The following is a 17874-nucleotide window of genomic DNA, read 5'->3' on the forward strand; positions in this document are numbered from 1 at the left end:
TTAAAAGCATGACTGATGGATCTATATAAGCTCATAAAACCTTAGAGTGTTTTCAGGGATGCATCTGGAATGGGAGTTTAACAGCTCAACCGTAACTCATTCTCCAGGTATTGGTGAAGTCTTAAATCAGAATTTAATGGTCCATATTTTTTTACAATTAAACTACAATATTCAGGTACAAGAGTGCAAATTAAACACTGAGTTTGAGTTCAATTTCTGCCTATGGTAGAACAGATTTTTTTGTCATGCTGGATTAAACCTCAAAAACTATCAGGCTGAGAAGGAAATTTGCCTGCTGGTGAAGGCAGTGTGGATCAGTGAGCAGTATGAAGTTCATTCAAGTGGGGGGACTACTTTCCTGGAGGCTAATCCAGTTCAGCTGAATGGGAACTGTCTGAGGACCATTGCAGGCCTTGTCTTTTGATCAAATTCTTTGGCCTTGCTTCCTGAAAAATAGGTGTAGTTCCTACCCAGTTTCAAAAACTTTCACAGATTACTTGGGGATAGTATTTGAGCAAATGAACTCTGAATAGCAGATGTATGACATCTGTGATGAAGTGACTACTTCTGGACAAGGGAAGAGCTACAGACATCATCTATCTGAACTTTCGTAAAGCCTTTCACACAGTCTCCCACAACATCCTTCTCTCTAGATTAGAAAGAGATGGATTAAATGAGGGGACCGGTAGATGGATAAGAAAGTGTTTGGACAGTTGCTTCTGGAGGGTAGTGGTCAACGGCTTAGAGTCCTGATGGGCATCAGTGACAAGTGGTGTCCCTCAGGAGTCTGTCCTGGGACTAGCGTTATTTAGTACCTTCATCAATGACATGGACAAAGTGGTTGAGTGCACCCTTGGCACATTTGCAGATGACACAATGCTGGGTGTCACACCTGAAGGATGGGATGCAATCCAGAGGTGTCTGGACAAGCTCTAGAAATGGGCCCATGGGAATCTCATGTGGCTTAATAAGACCAAGTGCAAGGTGCTACGCCTGGGTCAGGGCAGCCTCCTGTATGGGGATGAGGGATGAACAGATCAAGAGGAGCCTTGCCAAGAAGGACTTGGGGGTGCTGGTGCATGAGAGGCTGGACATGACCCAGCAATGGGCACTCACAGCCCAGAAAGTCAATTGTATCCTGGGCTGCATCCTAAGCAGTGTGGGCAGTGGGTTGGGGGAGGTGATTTTGCCCCTCTGTTCTGTTCTCATGAGACCCCATCTGGAGTGCCGCATGCAGCTCTGAGGTCCTCAATACAGGAAGAACTTCGACCTGTTGGAATGAGTCCAGAAGAGGGCCACCAAACTGATTAGAAGGAGCACCTTTCCTATGAAGAAAGACTGAGAGAAATGATCTGTTCAGCCTGAAAAAGAGATGGCTTCAGGGTGTGTGTCCTTTCTTTATGTAGAGAGCGCCTTCAAGAAAGCTGGAGAGGGACTTGTGATAAGGGCAGGTAGTGATAGGACAAGGGGGAAGGCTTTCAGTTTAAGTGGAAGAGAGTAGGTTTAGACTAGATATTAGAAGAAATCCTGTACTGTGAGGATGCCCAGAGAATTTGTGGATGCCCTGTCCCTGTAAGTCTTCAATGCCAGGTTAGGTGGGGCTTTCAATAAGCTGGTTTAGTGGAAGATGCCTCTGTCCATGGCAGGGGGTTGGAACTGGATAATCTTTATGGTCCCTTCCAACCCAGATCATTCTATGATTCTCCACAAAGCCATAGTTGTGTCTTACCTGCAGCTACAGTTCTAATAGCCCACTGCACTCTTAGACTGTATCTGTAGTTATAAAATAAGGTGAATGAGGGCTTGTTGTCTGGCATTACACAGCATGTGACAATATGTCTAAACCTCTGTGAACAGCTTGGCTTTATCCATGCTATTTGGAACAGGCTGTAGTTATCTCCTGGACCATAGTCTGGGCATTGCCTGCGAGAGTGCTAGTTGGCAGGGCTCAAAGCTCTGCTGGAGGCTGTGTTCCTTAAATGCTGTGAGTGATTATGGGCAGTGACTGAGTTAGTGGCCTGATCCTGCTGAGTTTACTAAGTTAGGTGTAGTAATAAACCCTGTGTAAAGACCATGTTGGAATCTCTGTGTTAAAATAATCTCCTAAAGATAAAGTTGCTAAATGTACACAGGAGAAATCATATAGGAATGATTCCTGGTTTACAGATAAGATTCAGTTAAGTGTTTCTTTGTATTTGTAACCTTAACTCAGTGTGGAATATTATCCCTTGATCAGAATAAAAGCTCTATTAGTAACCCCACTCTGTTTAGATGGTTCCTATGTACAGGTCTGTAGTGTACAGATTATTAGTGTAGCATGGTCAGAGGACACAGAGCATCTTTTACCTCTGAGCATTTCCAGTCTTTCTGCAGGCAGTCAGTGACGGAATTGAGTGTACAGAAGGTGTGCAAATCTACCCCTGGGTAGACAGATGTTGATTTGAGACTTTACTCTCTTTATTCAGGAATTGGTGTGTGAAAAGAATATTTTCCAAAAGGTTTATCTAGCAGTGAATTTCTGGGAAGAGAAGCTTATCTCTTCCAGACAGGGGCTGTAGGTCTGCTTTTCCAAGGAGTAGGTGGCTGATGGGTGGGTACCTTGCAGCTCCTGGCAAGCTCTGAAGCCTCACATTAGCTATTACATGACAACAAAATATCCAACTCTGATTACATTTTTAATGGATAAAAAAGGTGGCTGAACTTGTTAGAATTTAATTTTTTTTCTTCCTAGCTGTATTTCAGGGCAGTGTCGTACTGTGTTTGTTTAATAAGCCTTTTAAGCTATTTGTTGCTTCTTTTCTGTTGCCAGTTTGGAAGAAGCCCTGATATCACTTTAATTCAATAGAAATTGCAAAAATAGGACTAACTGTATGATAAATGTCATTCTTGCTTATACTGGATGATTTCCAGGAAACAGATTATGGTGTTTTAATGATTAAAAGTTCTAATATTTTTGAAGAAATTCCATATTTGCAGGAACCATTCAGTTCTTGAAGCCACCTGAGACTAGGTAAATTGTGGATAGTTTGAGTAAAGGTCATGTAGTCGTTCTTATGTGCTAAAGAGTTAGAGGGGGTAGGGCTTATTTTTTTTCCTTTAAATTCAGCACTCCTTGGTGGACAGATTGCACATATGAAATCCAGTGAGCTTGTTGACTGTCTCAGCTTCTGCAGGTATCAGCCAGAGTATAGGAAGAAGGTATCAGGGGTTATGTCCATGAGAAGTGCTTTGTTACTGGCGTTCTCCAAGGTGAAGTTTGGTAGCCTCCATAAAGGCGTTGAGTTCAGCATAAAATCTGCTTTAAGGTTTTAAACTTATCCTTTAAGGGGATAAGTTTAGACTTTCTTTAGTAGTGACAGATGGCAGAAGTGTTCAGTTTATTTGTTCACAGTTTACTGTTTAAAAACTCTGAGTGGTATATTTTGTTTAAAAAGTGTGGGAGGGTGCCAAAGAATAGAGAATGGGGCTGATAGAGAAGGAGTGGTAAGTAGGGGTAGTGCAGCAGGAGTGCAGGCTGGGAGGGAAGAGTGAAGGGCAAAGAAGTTTAATGGAGATGAGAAGAAAAAGATTCTCACAAAGATTCAGACACTGAGTAGGATGCTGCTTCAGTCCAGCCAGGCACTTAAGACAAATAATCTGGAAAGTAAGGCTGGATGAAAGGGACAGTTGCTCTTCTCAGTGGTATTTTCACAGAAATTCTGTAGCACCTTGCCTATCTTCAGTTTAGGTTTTATGATCTGAGAAAATGGGCAATGACAAGCAAGGGAAGGTTGTAAGTTTAGGTGACTGCATCTCCATCATTCCTCTTAATTTAATAAGTTGAGTATTATATTGCACATATTCCAGTCTGAAATGCTTATTTTAAAAGGATTGCTTATAAAAGATGGTATTTTAACTGCCCCTTCTTCTCAAGTAATTGTGTATGGCTTACTGCTCCTTCTTATATATAATGATACTGTACATAAGTATTATTTTTAGTGGTGCTTGTGTAGACTCTTTTCCCAGAGTCCAGTTATTTTTTTTTATTGAATGATACCTTATCGTGTGACTGGTCTTGCTGATTTCACCTGAATTACTTAGTTAAAAAATATATATAAATGGACCAAAGGGATTTATCTCAGTTTATCCAGAATAAGTTTTTGTATTTCTTTAATGATAAAAGGACTCAGTTGCAAGATTGATTGCTGTGGTGTTACTGAAAACTTGGTATAGATTTCATTCTAACTCTCAAGGCTGCTGCTGTTTGGAATTCTTATCCAAAATTGGTTAATGGCATTTCTGGTTTTTTTCCATAGGCAATGTTCAGTCTCTGCATGGTTGAGAGTGAAGCTGATGAGGTGAATTTACATGGTGTCACAAGCCTCGGTTTAAAACAGGCCCTGGACTTTGCATATACTGGACAGGTATTGTACAGTTCTTCAAATTAAGAAACACAATCAAAAGCAACTGCAATAAAAACTGAGTATGACCTTTTTAGAGGTACTAGAAAATATTTTTCTTGTGCGCTATTCAGTATAAGGTATTTTAGTTTAACAGGTCTTAATTTTCTTATACTGTGGTGGATTTTTTTCTTCAGAAGGACTGTTTAATAAAAACAGTGCTTTATGTGCATCATTGTCAGGTAGGGAGCCATGTAGGACTTTCATGCCCTTTTTATAGTTGCCTGGCTATTCATAAAATCTTAATGTGAGTTGAATCTGCTTGCTAAATTAAATGTATTTCCCTTATAATAAATATTTATAAACTCTGCTGTGTTTGAGAAATTATATAATTGATGGGAATAGTAGTGTCTTACTCTCTGGACAGATGCAGTTGAGGCATCTTTGTAAATGCTTATAAATTCTATACATTTTCATTGTGGCCCTCTTTATGACCCCAGGCTAGGTATCACTTTATGGCACTTCGGGAAATGCAGAGAGATGCTCCTTTTCCCTCTGCCCCTTGCCCAAAAGAAAGAAAAAAAAAAGGGGGAAAAAGAAGTATTTATGACCTCTGCACTGCATGCTTGGACAGTGCTGCTGTGTGACTTCATCTCAGTTCACTGTTCATGGATAGTGAGCTATCATGAAACACCCAGCTGAGTATCATAGAACACCCTGCTATTTTTGCTTTGCACTCCAAAAATTCTAGATAACCAAACTATTTCTGGAATATCACTACAGCAGCTGAGTCCATTGACGTATTAGTGGCGTTTATTAGTTAATTTTGAAAAGGAAGGCTTAAATACATGTGATGTTAGTCTGAAGAGCTGTTGGGTTATAAAAATTTAAGGCATCTGCTTCCATACTGTGGATTGAGTATATGGACTTATTTGGGTCTTTTTGGTTTTTTTTTTGTTTTACTTTTTAAAGGAAACTAAATAGAAATAAGGGGAAAAAATTACCTGTTTTAAATGACCTATTTTTGTCACCAGCCCAGAAAACAGTTATGCTTTAGCATTGGTTTTGGAGACTAGCACTTGAATTTCTTTGAAAAAATTTGAGTTTGTGCTGTTTTGGAAAACACAACGTATTCAAAATTTCTTTGATATGAATGATAAACAGAGATGTCATACTATATTAGTGAATTAGCTGAAGATCTCAGTACATGACTTGTCATTGGTATGCTTTTTTTTCTTGCAGCTGAAAGCTTTTAAAAAAAATTGAATGTCTTTGATAAAAATGAAAATGTTAGGTACCTATCCTCTTAGTCATTTAAAACTATAGGTTGATTATTCTGAAGAGAAAACTCTGGTTAGATGAAAGTATCTTTTGAGAAGATGGGTTGTAATTGATTTCTGTCTGATCCATCCTGTCTGCTATGCTTAGAGGTATTCCCCATCTTTCTGCAAAATTCAGAGTTTAACAAACGCGTGTAAAATACATTGAGAACCTTTGAAAGACTGGATATGGCTTTTATGTAACACAGCAAGTGACCCCACGTTGCTTCCAGGGTAGTATCCTCAGATCCCTGGGAAATATGTACCTTCTGTCCTTGGCCCTTTAGAGACTTTTTGAGTCTTTCAGGCATAACCTACTTTGAATAAATGAGTGGGTTTCCTGAGTTAAATATAGCTGTGCATGTATGTATAGTTGCTCGTACGTATAAGTGATTATGAGGCGAAGCTTGCTCTGTGTCTGTCAGATACACCAAGTGCTACTTTGATGCGCAGACAAATGAGAAGGATTCTGTAGTAGTTCTCTTGCAAAGATGCCTTTGAAGCACAACTCAGTGAAATGTGGGTCTGAGAATTAGCAGTGTCTCGTTTCCCTTTCATCCTTGGAATTCTCTTCTGGCACTGCATTTGTATGTATTGAGCATTGCTTGTGTTCTGACTCAGAGTGACAGAATCTGGGTGAACATTTCAAGGCAGTGAGTGGGAGCAATCCACAAAGGCTATTAGTAAATAACTGTATTACTGGATGCTTACATCAGAGAGTTCTGAAAACAGAATTGTCTTTAGCTTGGTTTACAAAACTCCTCCTGTTTTTAAAAAACAAACAAAATATTTCTCAGTAATCCAGAAGTCACTTGTGCCAAATACAACCTTAGATTGCTCTGAAAATGTGGGTATCAAGATGTGATCTGAAGTGCCTCTTAAAGTGAAAACCATGAACTCTCTCTCTTCTTTTTATTTTAATCCTATTTGGCCAAAATGTTAGTTCAAAAAAATTGGTGTTTCTCTAGGTAACACGGTGGAAGTCCCTAAAATATCCTTGTCTAAACAGATAAGTAATTAGTTGCAGCTTTCTTCTCTTTACTTCTTTAATGTACTGCACTTACATTTGATACATTACACTTCAAACTGGGTGCAACTTTGTGTAAAATAATATACTGGAGACATCTGGTGGAAATATTTAATATTGCATGATGGCAATATTTGATGCCTGCAGTTTTTGAAAGTTATTAAAATGAAGAAATTTAATTTTCAGGATGACCATGAAATCTGAAATTACACTCTGTCATCCAAAACCCTGTCACACAACACTCTTTTTGTTAATTTGAAATCTTCCTGTGGCCTTAAAATGCAACCTTCATCTTCCTGTCTACTTAGGCAGACAGTACCTTACTGTAATTACTGTTGAAAATATTTTGCTTTTAAGGAAAAATTGATTTTTCAGAAAAAAAGAATGTTTTAAAACCCAAGTCAAGTATAAATAATTTAATTCCAACTGGACTAATCCATTACTATGGTCCTTAATAATTACGAAGAAAGAAATTTTGGTATAGAAACAAATAAAAATGGACAAAAGGAGTGGCAGTAGACTTTGATTTTGTTCTTTGCATGTATGTTCTCAGTAATCATTTAATAATAAAATCTTCAGCAAAATATGTCTTAGATATGTTTCATCTCGTCCATAGGCATTTTACTATGTAATCCCCATATTCAGAATTCAGAGGTACAACTCTTTTCCTGTTGTAGTTGGTTCTTTTACTGTTGTAGTTCCCATATCCTTTCTTCCCAGAAGGGCTTTAAGGTCATTCTCTCTTTTACTTCATAGCTGGCAGCAGTAAGGCTAGGCCGGAGTCTCAGTGAGTAGATTACTCTCCCTTTCTTCTCACAAGGGCATTTTGCAAGTGTCAAATGTGCCTTGGAAGGGAGATGGATCAAGTCCAATCAATTTATGAACAATATGTTTTAGAATACTCATATGGAGAAGCATTTCTAGGCAAAGAGTTTGGAGCTCACAATCCCTACTGTCAAAATAAGAGCCTTAATCACTGTGTCAGAGACTCAGTTGTCTACTCTTTTTGACTACCTTTTATAATTTTAACTCTTTTGTTAAAAAGAGACAAAATCTTACTTGGAGGAATGGGATAGCCACGAAATAGGCCAGTGTAGTCGGCTGACAAGTCAGAGGAACACTGGCTTTAATTTGCAGGGGATGATTGTGATCCTAATTCAACAAAAATACAAATACACAGAGTCCTATGCATACTGAAGTGCTTCAGACTTGGATGTTCTTTGTAATTATGTTCTATCATATGTCTTTAATCTGTGGTAATAAATATTTTGCATTTAGATAGAATTTTGTTTGAGGACCTCAAAACACATTACAAAAGCAAGTAATCACTGTCCTTATTTTGTTGCATCACAGACAGGAAATTATTTTGGCAGAAAATAACTTTCCAGAGACAGCACAACACACCTGTGGCTTTCTTAGTGCTTAATACCAAGTTCTCCTGACTAAGTCCCATTTTCCTAAGTGGCTGGTCTGTTTTTTTTCCCCTAAACCCTAATATTTTGTTTCTGTATTTGTAGAAATATTATCCTGAATTAGCAAAGCTGAAATGAAAGCATTAGTGAGGAAGCCCTTATATATGAGGCTTTTTATGTTCTTTTTCCCAAAGTGAATTTTGGGGTAATTTTTCCTGTGATACTTTCATAGCCTGAGATTAACACAGCCTTCCTTCCTCACTATGGCATGTTGAAATGTTTCCTTTTATTAAAAGCCACATATGAAGCAGCACTTATAGTGATTCAAAAATAGGTTTTAAACTTTCTGTTACTAGCATATTTAATAGGTTTTATTTTACTCACAAAATGCTAATGTACCAGCAGTGTTTTAATAAAGGTAATATGAGTATATTATCCCAGTTACAAATCTAGAACTTCATTTTATTTCCAGGTATGTTGCTCCCAATATTACTTTAATGCATTATCAGTGTGAGTCCTATTTAACTATTGCCTTTACTTTGTATTCAGTTAGTTTGAAATCTGTCATCCTGTTGACAGCTATTATCTATCACTTTACCAAACAGGTTTCAGGAATTGGTAGAGTACCATCACGTGATTTTTCAAATTCATGCACACAAACCTCTGATTAGTTAAAGTATTATCTTACAGCTCCTTTGTGAAATTGTTCTTTCAGTTTAGTTATTTCTTTAACAAAAGCCATGAAAGAGTAGAAGATCTTCTTAGATAGTAAAGAATTAGTAGAAATAAATATTATTTCTAAGCACAACTATTTCTCCTTGTAATTGCTTTGATTCCTTTATAGAATCTTGGCTTTCATCTCTCATCAACTCCCCTCCTCATTTGATGTTGACACTTTTTCTAGTGATCAACCAGTATTTCATCTGCCATTTTTAGTTAAGACCAGGGTAAGGCAGCTGTCAATATCTTAGTGCCTCTTATTGTGTTAATCCTCTCTCTTGTGGATGGAGGTGTATTGCAAAGCTGTATTGTGATGGTTGATTTTCTTGGTTAAGTGACCTACTGCATCCTGTGCACAGCAGTTCCACTGGCTGCTTTTAGATAAAATAAATCAATTAAACTACCTGCTGTGCCCTAGCAAAAGTGACTTCAGCTATCCTTGCTCTTTTCTACTGGGGACAATATGCCAAAGTCATGTGTAACTGAATACAACAGGTATATAATACAACTGTGTCTTACTATAAATACTTAACATCATTTTTCAATGTAATTTCAAAGGAAAAAATATGAATTTGATACTTAGATTTGGGCTTTTCCTTTTTCACTTCTCTCAGGATAATCTTGTTTCTGTATCTAGTGCTAGGTTACAGCTACTAGGTCCTAGGTTCACAGTTCAGCTACGGGTTGCCTAAGGGGCTTAGATATACAGAGCTTTAATTAACTCACTTTATGCAGTTCATTTTAGAGAAAATTAAATATTTGACTTCATGTGCTCTGGACAAGAATTAAGCTAGGGACAAGGTAGCTTTTCTAGTGCTGAAAGTGATTAAAGTAATGAAACACCTTCCCAAAGAAGAGTGAATTTGCTTGAAGTCTTGCTTATCTAAACCCTCTTTAATTACAGTAATGGTACTTCATAGTGTTGTGAAGCTATGTCAGGGAAAGTTCAGGCTGGACATAATGAAAAGGTGGCAGGTCCCTGGAACAGGTTCTCCAGGGAAGTGGTCATGGCACCAAGCTTTGTCAGAGTTCAGGGAATGTCTGGACATGTGTTTAGTTTTGGACAGTTCTGCAATTAGCAGGGAGATAGGACTAGATGATCTTTATGGGTGCCCTCCAAATTGAAATATTCTATGGTTTTATGATGTATATCTGCTGTGCATTTAACACAGATTTTCTTCTAGTTTTCTGGAAAAATATTATGACGTATCAGAGAAATGGTGGTCATGATTCTTTCTGGCTTTGGCTAATGAGACATCTGGATTTCATAGTGAGTGCTACCAAGCATTACGTGCCAGGGCATTGGGCAGTTGCTTGCACGGGACTAGAACATTCTTTCCTAGCTCACTTTTTTGAAGCAGCACTTGTCAATGTGCAAGGATCTCAGTATTCAGCCAAATCATGAATGAACAGGGAGACAGCCAGAAGTGCTATCTGGTTGAGAGTGAAATGCAGTCTAAATTACTTTAAAAGAAAAGTTAAGGTGTTTGATTGCTCTCAAGCACACAGAATGATTTCCATCAGGCAAAAACAACTGATACTTTTGTTTGATGCCTGTCTTGTTTGAAATGCTGATCACTGCAAGTGGAGTCAAGGAGGAATTTTCTTTTTCATCAGAGTGGCAGGAGTCTTAGGAAATTTTTTTCATGTTGTCTGTGTTAAATTCCATACAGTTTACTTTCTAGAATTTTCTGACATTGCACTGCATATTTCCTTACTGTTACAGCACAATACTGGTTTGTTTTTAATGTGAATCATGCCACCACCTCACCTTTCCATTGTCCCACAAACAGCTGTATGGAAATGAGAACAATATGGGGGATAAATGAGTAGCTGGAATGAAGGTGATGAAAGTGCATCTTAGTCTCTCCCTCTTTGTCTGTGTATGCAGTTTAGCCTTCTTGGGCCTAGAGTAGCTATTATTTAGTGTCTTTAAAAATCTGTGGATTAAATGTAGTGGCCTGCAGTATGCAGGGAATAGAATGTTCTAATTGTTCTTTCCAGATGTAAACCTCATGAGACTCCGCAGAGGTGACAGTTAATCTGCATCTTACCTTCTCCCTCAGGCTGTAAGTTGCTTTGTTGGAAAGGACAGTTTAAGGAGTTTCCTTCTCGTTCTGTTTTGGCCATTACTGCCCTCTTTGCTCTGACCTTACAATTTTTTTTTGTTGGCCTATACTGCTTTGTTGGCTGTAGGAGGGTGGGTGCAGGAGGCATTAAAGGAGTAGGGGGACATTTTTGATCTGTGGACAGTGTGAAGATGAGGCCTGAGTAGTTGTCCTTGGGAAAGGTTGGTGGTTCATATACACTCTGTTGCCACAAGAGTCCCAAAGAGGATTGAAGAGAGAGGCAAGATATATGATATCAGTTAAGTCTTTTCCCATGCTTACCCACCATCCTAAGGTGTTGGAGGGGATGCAGGTTGAGCTGGGAAAGGAAGAGAGAAATCTTGGGGTAAGAGGGAATAAATTCTAGTTTTGAACTGCTGGCCAGAGGGTAAAAATACAGAGCGGGCTGTTACGGCCCACATGTCTCTGTAACCATGAGGCAGGTTATAAAATTCCCTTTTCTGCCTCAGAATTGTGCTTTACAAGGTCAGGTTTAATTTACCATTTTCTAGTTCTTGCATTTGCAAAGAAGCTTTCTGCAATATATCTACAAAGCATAAGTGGGTAAGTTTCCCGATAGATTTAGATTGTATGTCTAAAAGTAGTGGATCTAAGAAATTGTGTAATCTGCCTTTCTGGATCTTGTGAACTCAGCATTTTGTTACAACCAGCCAATTTTTGCATTGCTTCAATCCCTTGGCCTATGGATCTGGCCACAGTAGGGACTGGACTGTATTCGGTACATCCTCTCTGAAGGGCTTGTGGCATGATAAGGAGTAGAACAGCTGCTTTGAGGAACAGGTTTCCTGTTTGAAAACAGTCACTGTAAGAGACAATTAGTTTGTCAAAGTAGATCAGTTTGAAAACGAGCAGTATGTCAGGCTTGATGGCTTAGGAAAGGAAGTTACTCATGTATCGGCAAGATCCGCCTGTTGTGTACAGGGAAATGGTGCTTAAGGAGATTTTCTTGGGTACCATCATATGCCAGAGAGAAGTTGAGAGTGTAATGAAAATTAACCCTTAGAAATAAGGATTGAATGGAGGGCTGATTGTAAAATGCAGCCAGGTGCAACACATTAATTGCTTCTAATTAATCTTAATGTAAAAACAGTACAGGAACCAGTTTTGATATTGTCTGTGTCATACGAAGGCACATTCTTCATGGTGAAGGTTGCAGTTATTGTCTGAATTTGATGGGTCCAAATTACTCTAAGTTTCTGTCCCAGTAATTATGCTTCATAACCTTGGAGTTGAGGATGGATTACAGAAAATGATAAACCTTCTCTCTATTTTTCACACTAAAATTTTATGATGAATTTTGAAGTTGTGAATCCGAAGTAGACCTCAGTTTCACTCTCCTTAATTTGCAATAAGTATCACTCTGTAGACCACAGAGTTATTGTTTTGAGAGTTAGACAAGCAGAGGAGGCTCAGTCACTGTGTGTACTGGTGGTGTGCATGTGGTGGTATTTATGTGCATTTACTGTTAATATTGAGCTGGAATGCCTGTATAACATATAAACACCTGTGCTGGTAATTAATAAAAAACAAGCAATTGCTTTAGTGTATAAAAGCTGAAAGGTGTGGAATAATTGTGAATTACCACAGTTTCAGTAGAAGGAAAGCTTCCAATATTTATTTCCTTCTTTACTTACCATTTGCTTTTCCTTATGGATTTCTCCAGCATGAAGTTTCCTGATGGTGAACATTTAGCATAGATGAATTAGTATTTTTGCCTGTATGCAAATGAATGAGTATTGAATAAAAGTTCAGATAGTTCCATATAAGGCAAAGTTTTGTGAAGAGATAAACTAGACTTTCCTCAGTTCTCTTGGGAAACACGAAAGTCAATCTGTTTTCTCAGTAGAATATATCTTTCATGGTATAGGGGGGCTGTAAGAAAATGGAAGAACATGTAAGAAATACATCTGCCACCTTGAAATGAACTTTTGTTGCTGACTTTTTGCAAATCACCTCTAGACAGTAGCCAGCTACCCTTCTTGCCTCTTGTCCTATTTCTCATCTTATAGGGCTACTAGTGTTATTTGTAAATGGGTTGCTGTAGCTTTAAAATACATTAGTATTATCACTGTTAAATACAGTTTTCTATGCCTACAAGGTATTAATCTGCTTAGGGTTCTGGTTCTCTGGCTGACAAAGTAAGTAACGTGCCATGGGATGGCAACTTCCTCAGTGTCAATCATACCTGAATAAAAAACACTGCAAGGTCTATACGAGCTTGTTTATAGTCAGTCTGACCTTGAGGTCTCACTTGAAAATACTTGACAGTGATGTGCTTTTATTTTTTTGTTTGTTTGTTTTTAATATCCGTGTCTAGTGGAGATACTTTTGTAGCTGAAATCCATTCTAACTTTCCATTAAACTACCTCTCACCATGTGCAGCAACCTCAGTAGCACCAGCCAAAAACCTGGGTTGTACTGGGCCTGATTTTCATTTACAGTAAGATCCTTACATCCTTTATCTAGCCTTTCTGGCTAGATAAAGAGCCTTCATATTATATATAGTATATAAATGACATATAATGTTCACTTAAAACCTAGTATTAATAAATACAGTGATTTGCACAAGCATTAAGGATGTCATACACTGCCAGAACTCAATGTAAATAAGTTCTTGATATAAACAAGGATCAATCCCCTTCTCTCCTCTCCCTAATATATCCATTATGTTGGAGATATTTTGTGGTTTTGCTTAAAGAAGTGCATACACATTTTTTCATTTCCCTAAAAAATAGTTAAACGACCAAAGATGCAGGTGAGCATCTTTCCTTTTGTTTTCTGTTTTCCTTATTCCACTGCACTTGAGGTATACAAATGATGCTGTGAGATAAAACTGAATTATACGGGCAGAAGAAGAAGGATCTGAAAGCAAGCTTTACTTCCCTGTGGAGCAGTGAGAGACTGACCTCATGTGGTATGAAACCAAAGTTGCCAGGGGAAGTACAAGAATAAAATTTAATAAACTGATCATCTTTGAAAAATTAATTTTCCTCATGCATTTCTGATTTTTTTGGGGATGTTGTACTGCTTAAAAAATTTTAGTCCGGATAGTTTGTAGTCTGATTGCTAATAAGTTGACCAGTGTCCATATTCCCAAAGACATTTTTGTGTCCCAAAAGGGGTGCTCTAACAAGCTGACCCCAAGACAGCCGTCTATGAGCTGTGGCCCAATTATTCTTACTGCTGCCTGTACATGATTTTAATTGAAATGAGTAGGAGTTTCATGTGAGCAAGTAACTGAATAATCAGTCTTGGTTTCTAAGCCCTTTCTGGCACTTCCCCAGCAACATGCTCATTGCGCCTTCAGAGCCCTGCTCTGTAAAATGAAGACAGGGCTTAGGAAAATTATAAAGTGGCACTATGCAGAATAGGCAGGGTGTTCCTTGTCTGTATATGTTTTGCATGAATGAATTATATTAATAGTGGAGACTTCTGAGTCAGTTCTGTTGGCCTGATTCATCAGTATATATGGAAGGATCTAAGTATACACATAACAAAAGGAGTCTCAGGTTTTTTTTAAAAGTCTCCTTAAACAGCACACATTTAGTTTCAAAGGATTTAGGGGATATGTGACTAGAGACCCTCACAGGGGAAAAAAAAGCAAAAGGAAAGGTTAAAAAATCCTTAGGGAGATTCAGATGAACTTTAGAAACTCTGATCCCTATTCTGCAAAGACTTCTCTATATGCTTAATTGTATTGTATGTTTCTGTTCTTTATGTTGACCTAAATATCTGAAATAACAAAGGCCTTTAGTATTTTCTGCAAGTACTCTGAGTACATCTTCCAGGTGACAAACCTTCCATTTTCTTCTTTACAGATCCTCTTGGAACCAGGGGTGATACAGGACGTCCTAGCAGCTGGGAGTCATTTGCAGCTGCTGGAGCTTCTCAGTTTATGTTCTCACTATCTCATTGAGGTGAGGCTTTTTGGCCTGATCAGCTGTTTCTGTTTGGTACACTTTTGTTTCAAGCCTAATTGCAGTAGAAGACTATTAGTGCAATACCTGGTACACTGTAAATGTCAAGAACTGGATTTCAGGAGATCTAAATTTTGAGTGGAATTTGGGTTTCAGTTTATGGTAGATGCTTTATCCCTCCATCCATTTTGTCCATTTCATTCCTGAAAACAAGAATGGTCCACTGATTAATATCAGCACATGGGAATTAGATTCCCTCTTTTACCAGGGAATTTGCTTTCTTCTACCTCAGTGTACCACCAAATGTGAAGATATTTCCCTATTGGGATCATGAGTATTGTGACAAATTCAGATGTGTAATTCTGTGAATATTGATGTGTATTTCAGGGTACTACAACCTCTCACTGAAGGAAGAAGGCTTGTTATAATGGTACCTTATTCTCAACTGGCCTCATGCCCATAATGCCGATGTCTTTATGAAACAAAAAATTTGAGTTGCAGTAAAGTTTTTTTTTGGCTTGTGTAGGAAATGACTTATGATGATAGCAAGAACACGGCTTTGATGGGTATCTGTGAAAAGCCTTCTAAAAATAAAATGGCAGTAGCAGTTCTACAGAGCTGTTTCCTGCTCTCGGTAACTTTTCAGTACCGTTTCTGAAATCGGATGTGTTAACTGCATCTGGGCAGCACTTGGGCACGAAGATGCACATCAGCACAGTGCTCTTAGTATGCACTTGCCTTCCAACAGCGTGACTGCCTTTGAACAGTTGGAGTGTGCTTGGCAGCATGCTGAGCTGCTGAGTACCAGGGGCATGCAGGATCTCGTGTTAAGAACTTCAGGATGTACTTGAAGGCTCTGTGTCTTACAGAGAAAGAATCTGTTCTCTGAGTGTTAGCCTTAGGAAACCCTTCAAAATGTATGTTCAGATAATAAGGAGGTATTAATTTGTGCATTATAAATTGATTAGAAAGTTAAAGGAGCTGTCAGAGTGCTGCAATTGGTATATTTTTTTTTTTCAGGGATGCAAGGAGGAACTTAATTTTTCTGAGAAAGTGGAAATGGGTTGTGATGGGAGGGATGGTTGGTTTGAGAAATAAGAACTGTGAGATACCAAATAAGCCACAAAACCATTTGACCTACTAATGTCAGGCAGGCATGGGAAGGGGTTACTGTAATGAGAAAGATATAAATCAACACTAGTAGGCATACAATGTATTTAATGCTCCCCAAACAAACCAGTTGGTGTGAGTATGTCTGTGATGCTTATATGTGGCTCTTACTTTGTCAGAAATTGAACTAAAGAGACTATTACAACAAAGAACCTACAGAAAATATTAAAGAGTATGGAAAAGACTGAATATTGTGCTCATGAAGCAGGGATGTGAGAGGACTTAGGAAAAGAGCAGGTATATGCTCAACATAAATCCTTGTGCCAACTTTTTCTATCACCTGTGTTGAGTAGCCTCTAGTATTTTTAGCCCTTCCCTCAGCACCATCTTTAAACTTTTAATCCCAAGGCCATTGCAGGGGAGAGACAGACAACTACAGAGTTACCAGTGCTTTGAATCTTGTCCTTAATGTGCAAGCTATGGTCAATTATTTAGGAATAGATTGCTAATGAATTAAAAAATAAATCAACCCCAAAATCACACTAGCCCCATTATAGAACCCAACACTCTGGAGTTAGTAAACATTTCTTCCAAATTACTCTGTATTAACACACCAGTAAAAATTCTCTGGACATGAGAGTCATAGAAACCTTTAGGCTGGAAAAGCTCTTTAAGATGAAGTCCAATTGTAAAAAGATTGCAAAAGATTCAGAGGTGTTTTAATTCCTCTCCTGCTAATGGTTTTTCCTGTTGCTCTCATGTCTTTAGATGCATTTTGTCTAATGTTTATTTGCATGTTTTTTCTGTTTCTACAACTTAGAGGATAACCATGTCTTTCATGAGTTACAGAAACCACAACTCTGTGGCCTGCAGTTGCTGTAGGATGTGTGAAAGATGTGAAAAAGCACTGTTGTGTTCTGATTAGTGTGCCAGGGTAGGACAACTGGAGCTACACTGTTGTGAAAATTAAGAGGAAGTGGGACCCAGTGTCCAGATTTATAGTAGTGGAGGGAGGGAATAAGGTAGTGGAAGAAGGGTAGGGGAAAAAAAGAGGAGAATATGTGTTGGAAGACAGAGAGCAGTGCTAGTTCTGTAAACTATTTTTGAATCAGGGTCTCATCATAAAAGTTTGGAATCTGCATGCACATCTGTGGGGTGGCTGTAGCTTGTATCATGTTGGGATTTAGGCTGTATTTTACAGTATTTTTTTAATGAAGTTCACCTCAGCAAGGCATATATGTAGACAGATTTGCAGTCTGAATAGATCACAGTAAGAATTTACCTGTCTTGTTTGTTTTGTACAGTTGCAGTCCATGCAAGTAATCAGTCTTGAGTAGTTGCTGTAAGTCTTTTTAACAGAGGTCAACAAGATTAAGACCATGATATCTTTCAGGGTCCAAACTAATTATACCAAATATCTGTTTATGTTCTACATAGTATTGTGTGACTTCAAAAAATACCTTTTGCCTTATTTTAGTACTATCTGCAAATAAAATCCAAGTAGTTAAAGAAGGCTTCCTTAAAGCCACTTATCCTAGCTGCAGTTGGTAACTGGGGTGTCTTGTCACCACATGTGCTGTGATACAGATGCTGGAAGGGGAGTAGTGCTTGCCCTTTTTCTTCCTGATAAATGAGTATGCCAGAGTTCTTCATTTACAGTGCTACTGAATTACTTTCATGCTGTTTTGAGTTGTTGAAATATCCTGAACTTAGCTTAGTTTAGCATAAATTCAGGAAATGCAGTGTGTGGGATCTAGCTGTCATTTATTGTGTAATGATGACACAGAGTTTTAACTTGTTAGGATTATCTTTAACTGTTTTGATTAGACCAAGCTTTTCCTGTATGAGTGCTGCTCTTATT

The 17874-nt window shown here is 38.3% G+C and overlaps 1 protein-coding gene across 7 annotated transcripts in view; it reads left to right on the plus strand.

The window, feature by feature from the left end:
- The window catches only part of KLHL32 (kelch like family member 32), a 122536-nt gene that overhangs the window by 43619 nt on the left and 61043 nt on the right, over nt 1-17874 (plus strand). For 6 of the 7 annotated variants that reach the window (XR_006014122.1, XM_042016608.1, XM_042016604.1 and 3 more), the window contains 2 exons: nt 4296-4403; nt 14805-14903. Coding sequence is in view for 6 of the 7 variants with exons in the window: in XM_042016608.1 (XP_041872542.1) it covers nt 4296-4403; nt 14805-14903 (207 nt within the window). In the remaining variant the exon portion in view is untranslated. The remainder of the gene's footprint in view (nt 1-4295; nt 4404-14804; nt 14904-17874) is intronic. The other variant, XM_042016607.1, reaches the window with a different exon arrangement.

This window comes from Corvus kubaryi, unplaced genomic scaffold (assembly GCF_017639235.1).
Source record: "Corvus kubaryi isolate FWS band 111438036 unplaced genomic scaffold, C.kubaryi_AGA036_p1.0 split3-73, whole genome shotgun sequence".
NCBI classification, from domain to species: Eukaryota; Metazoa; Chordata; class Aves; order Passeriformes; family Corvidae; genus Corvus; species Corvus kubaryi.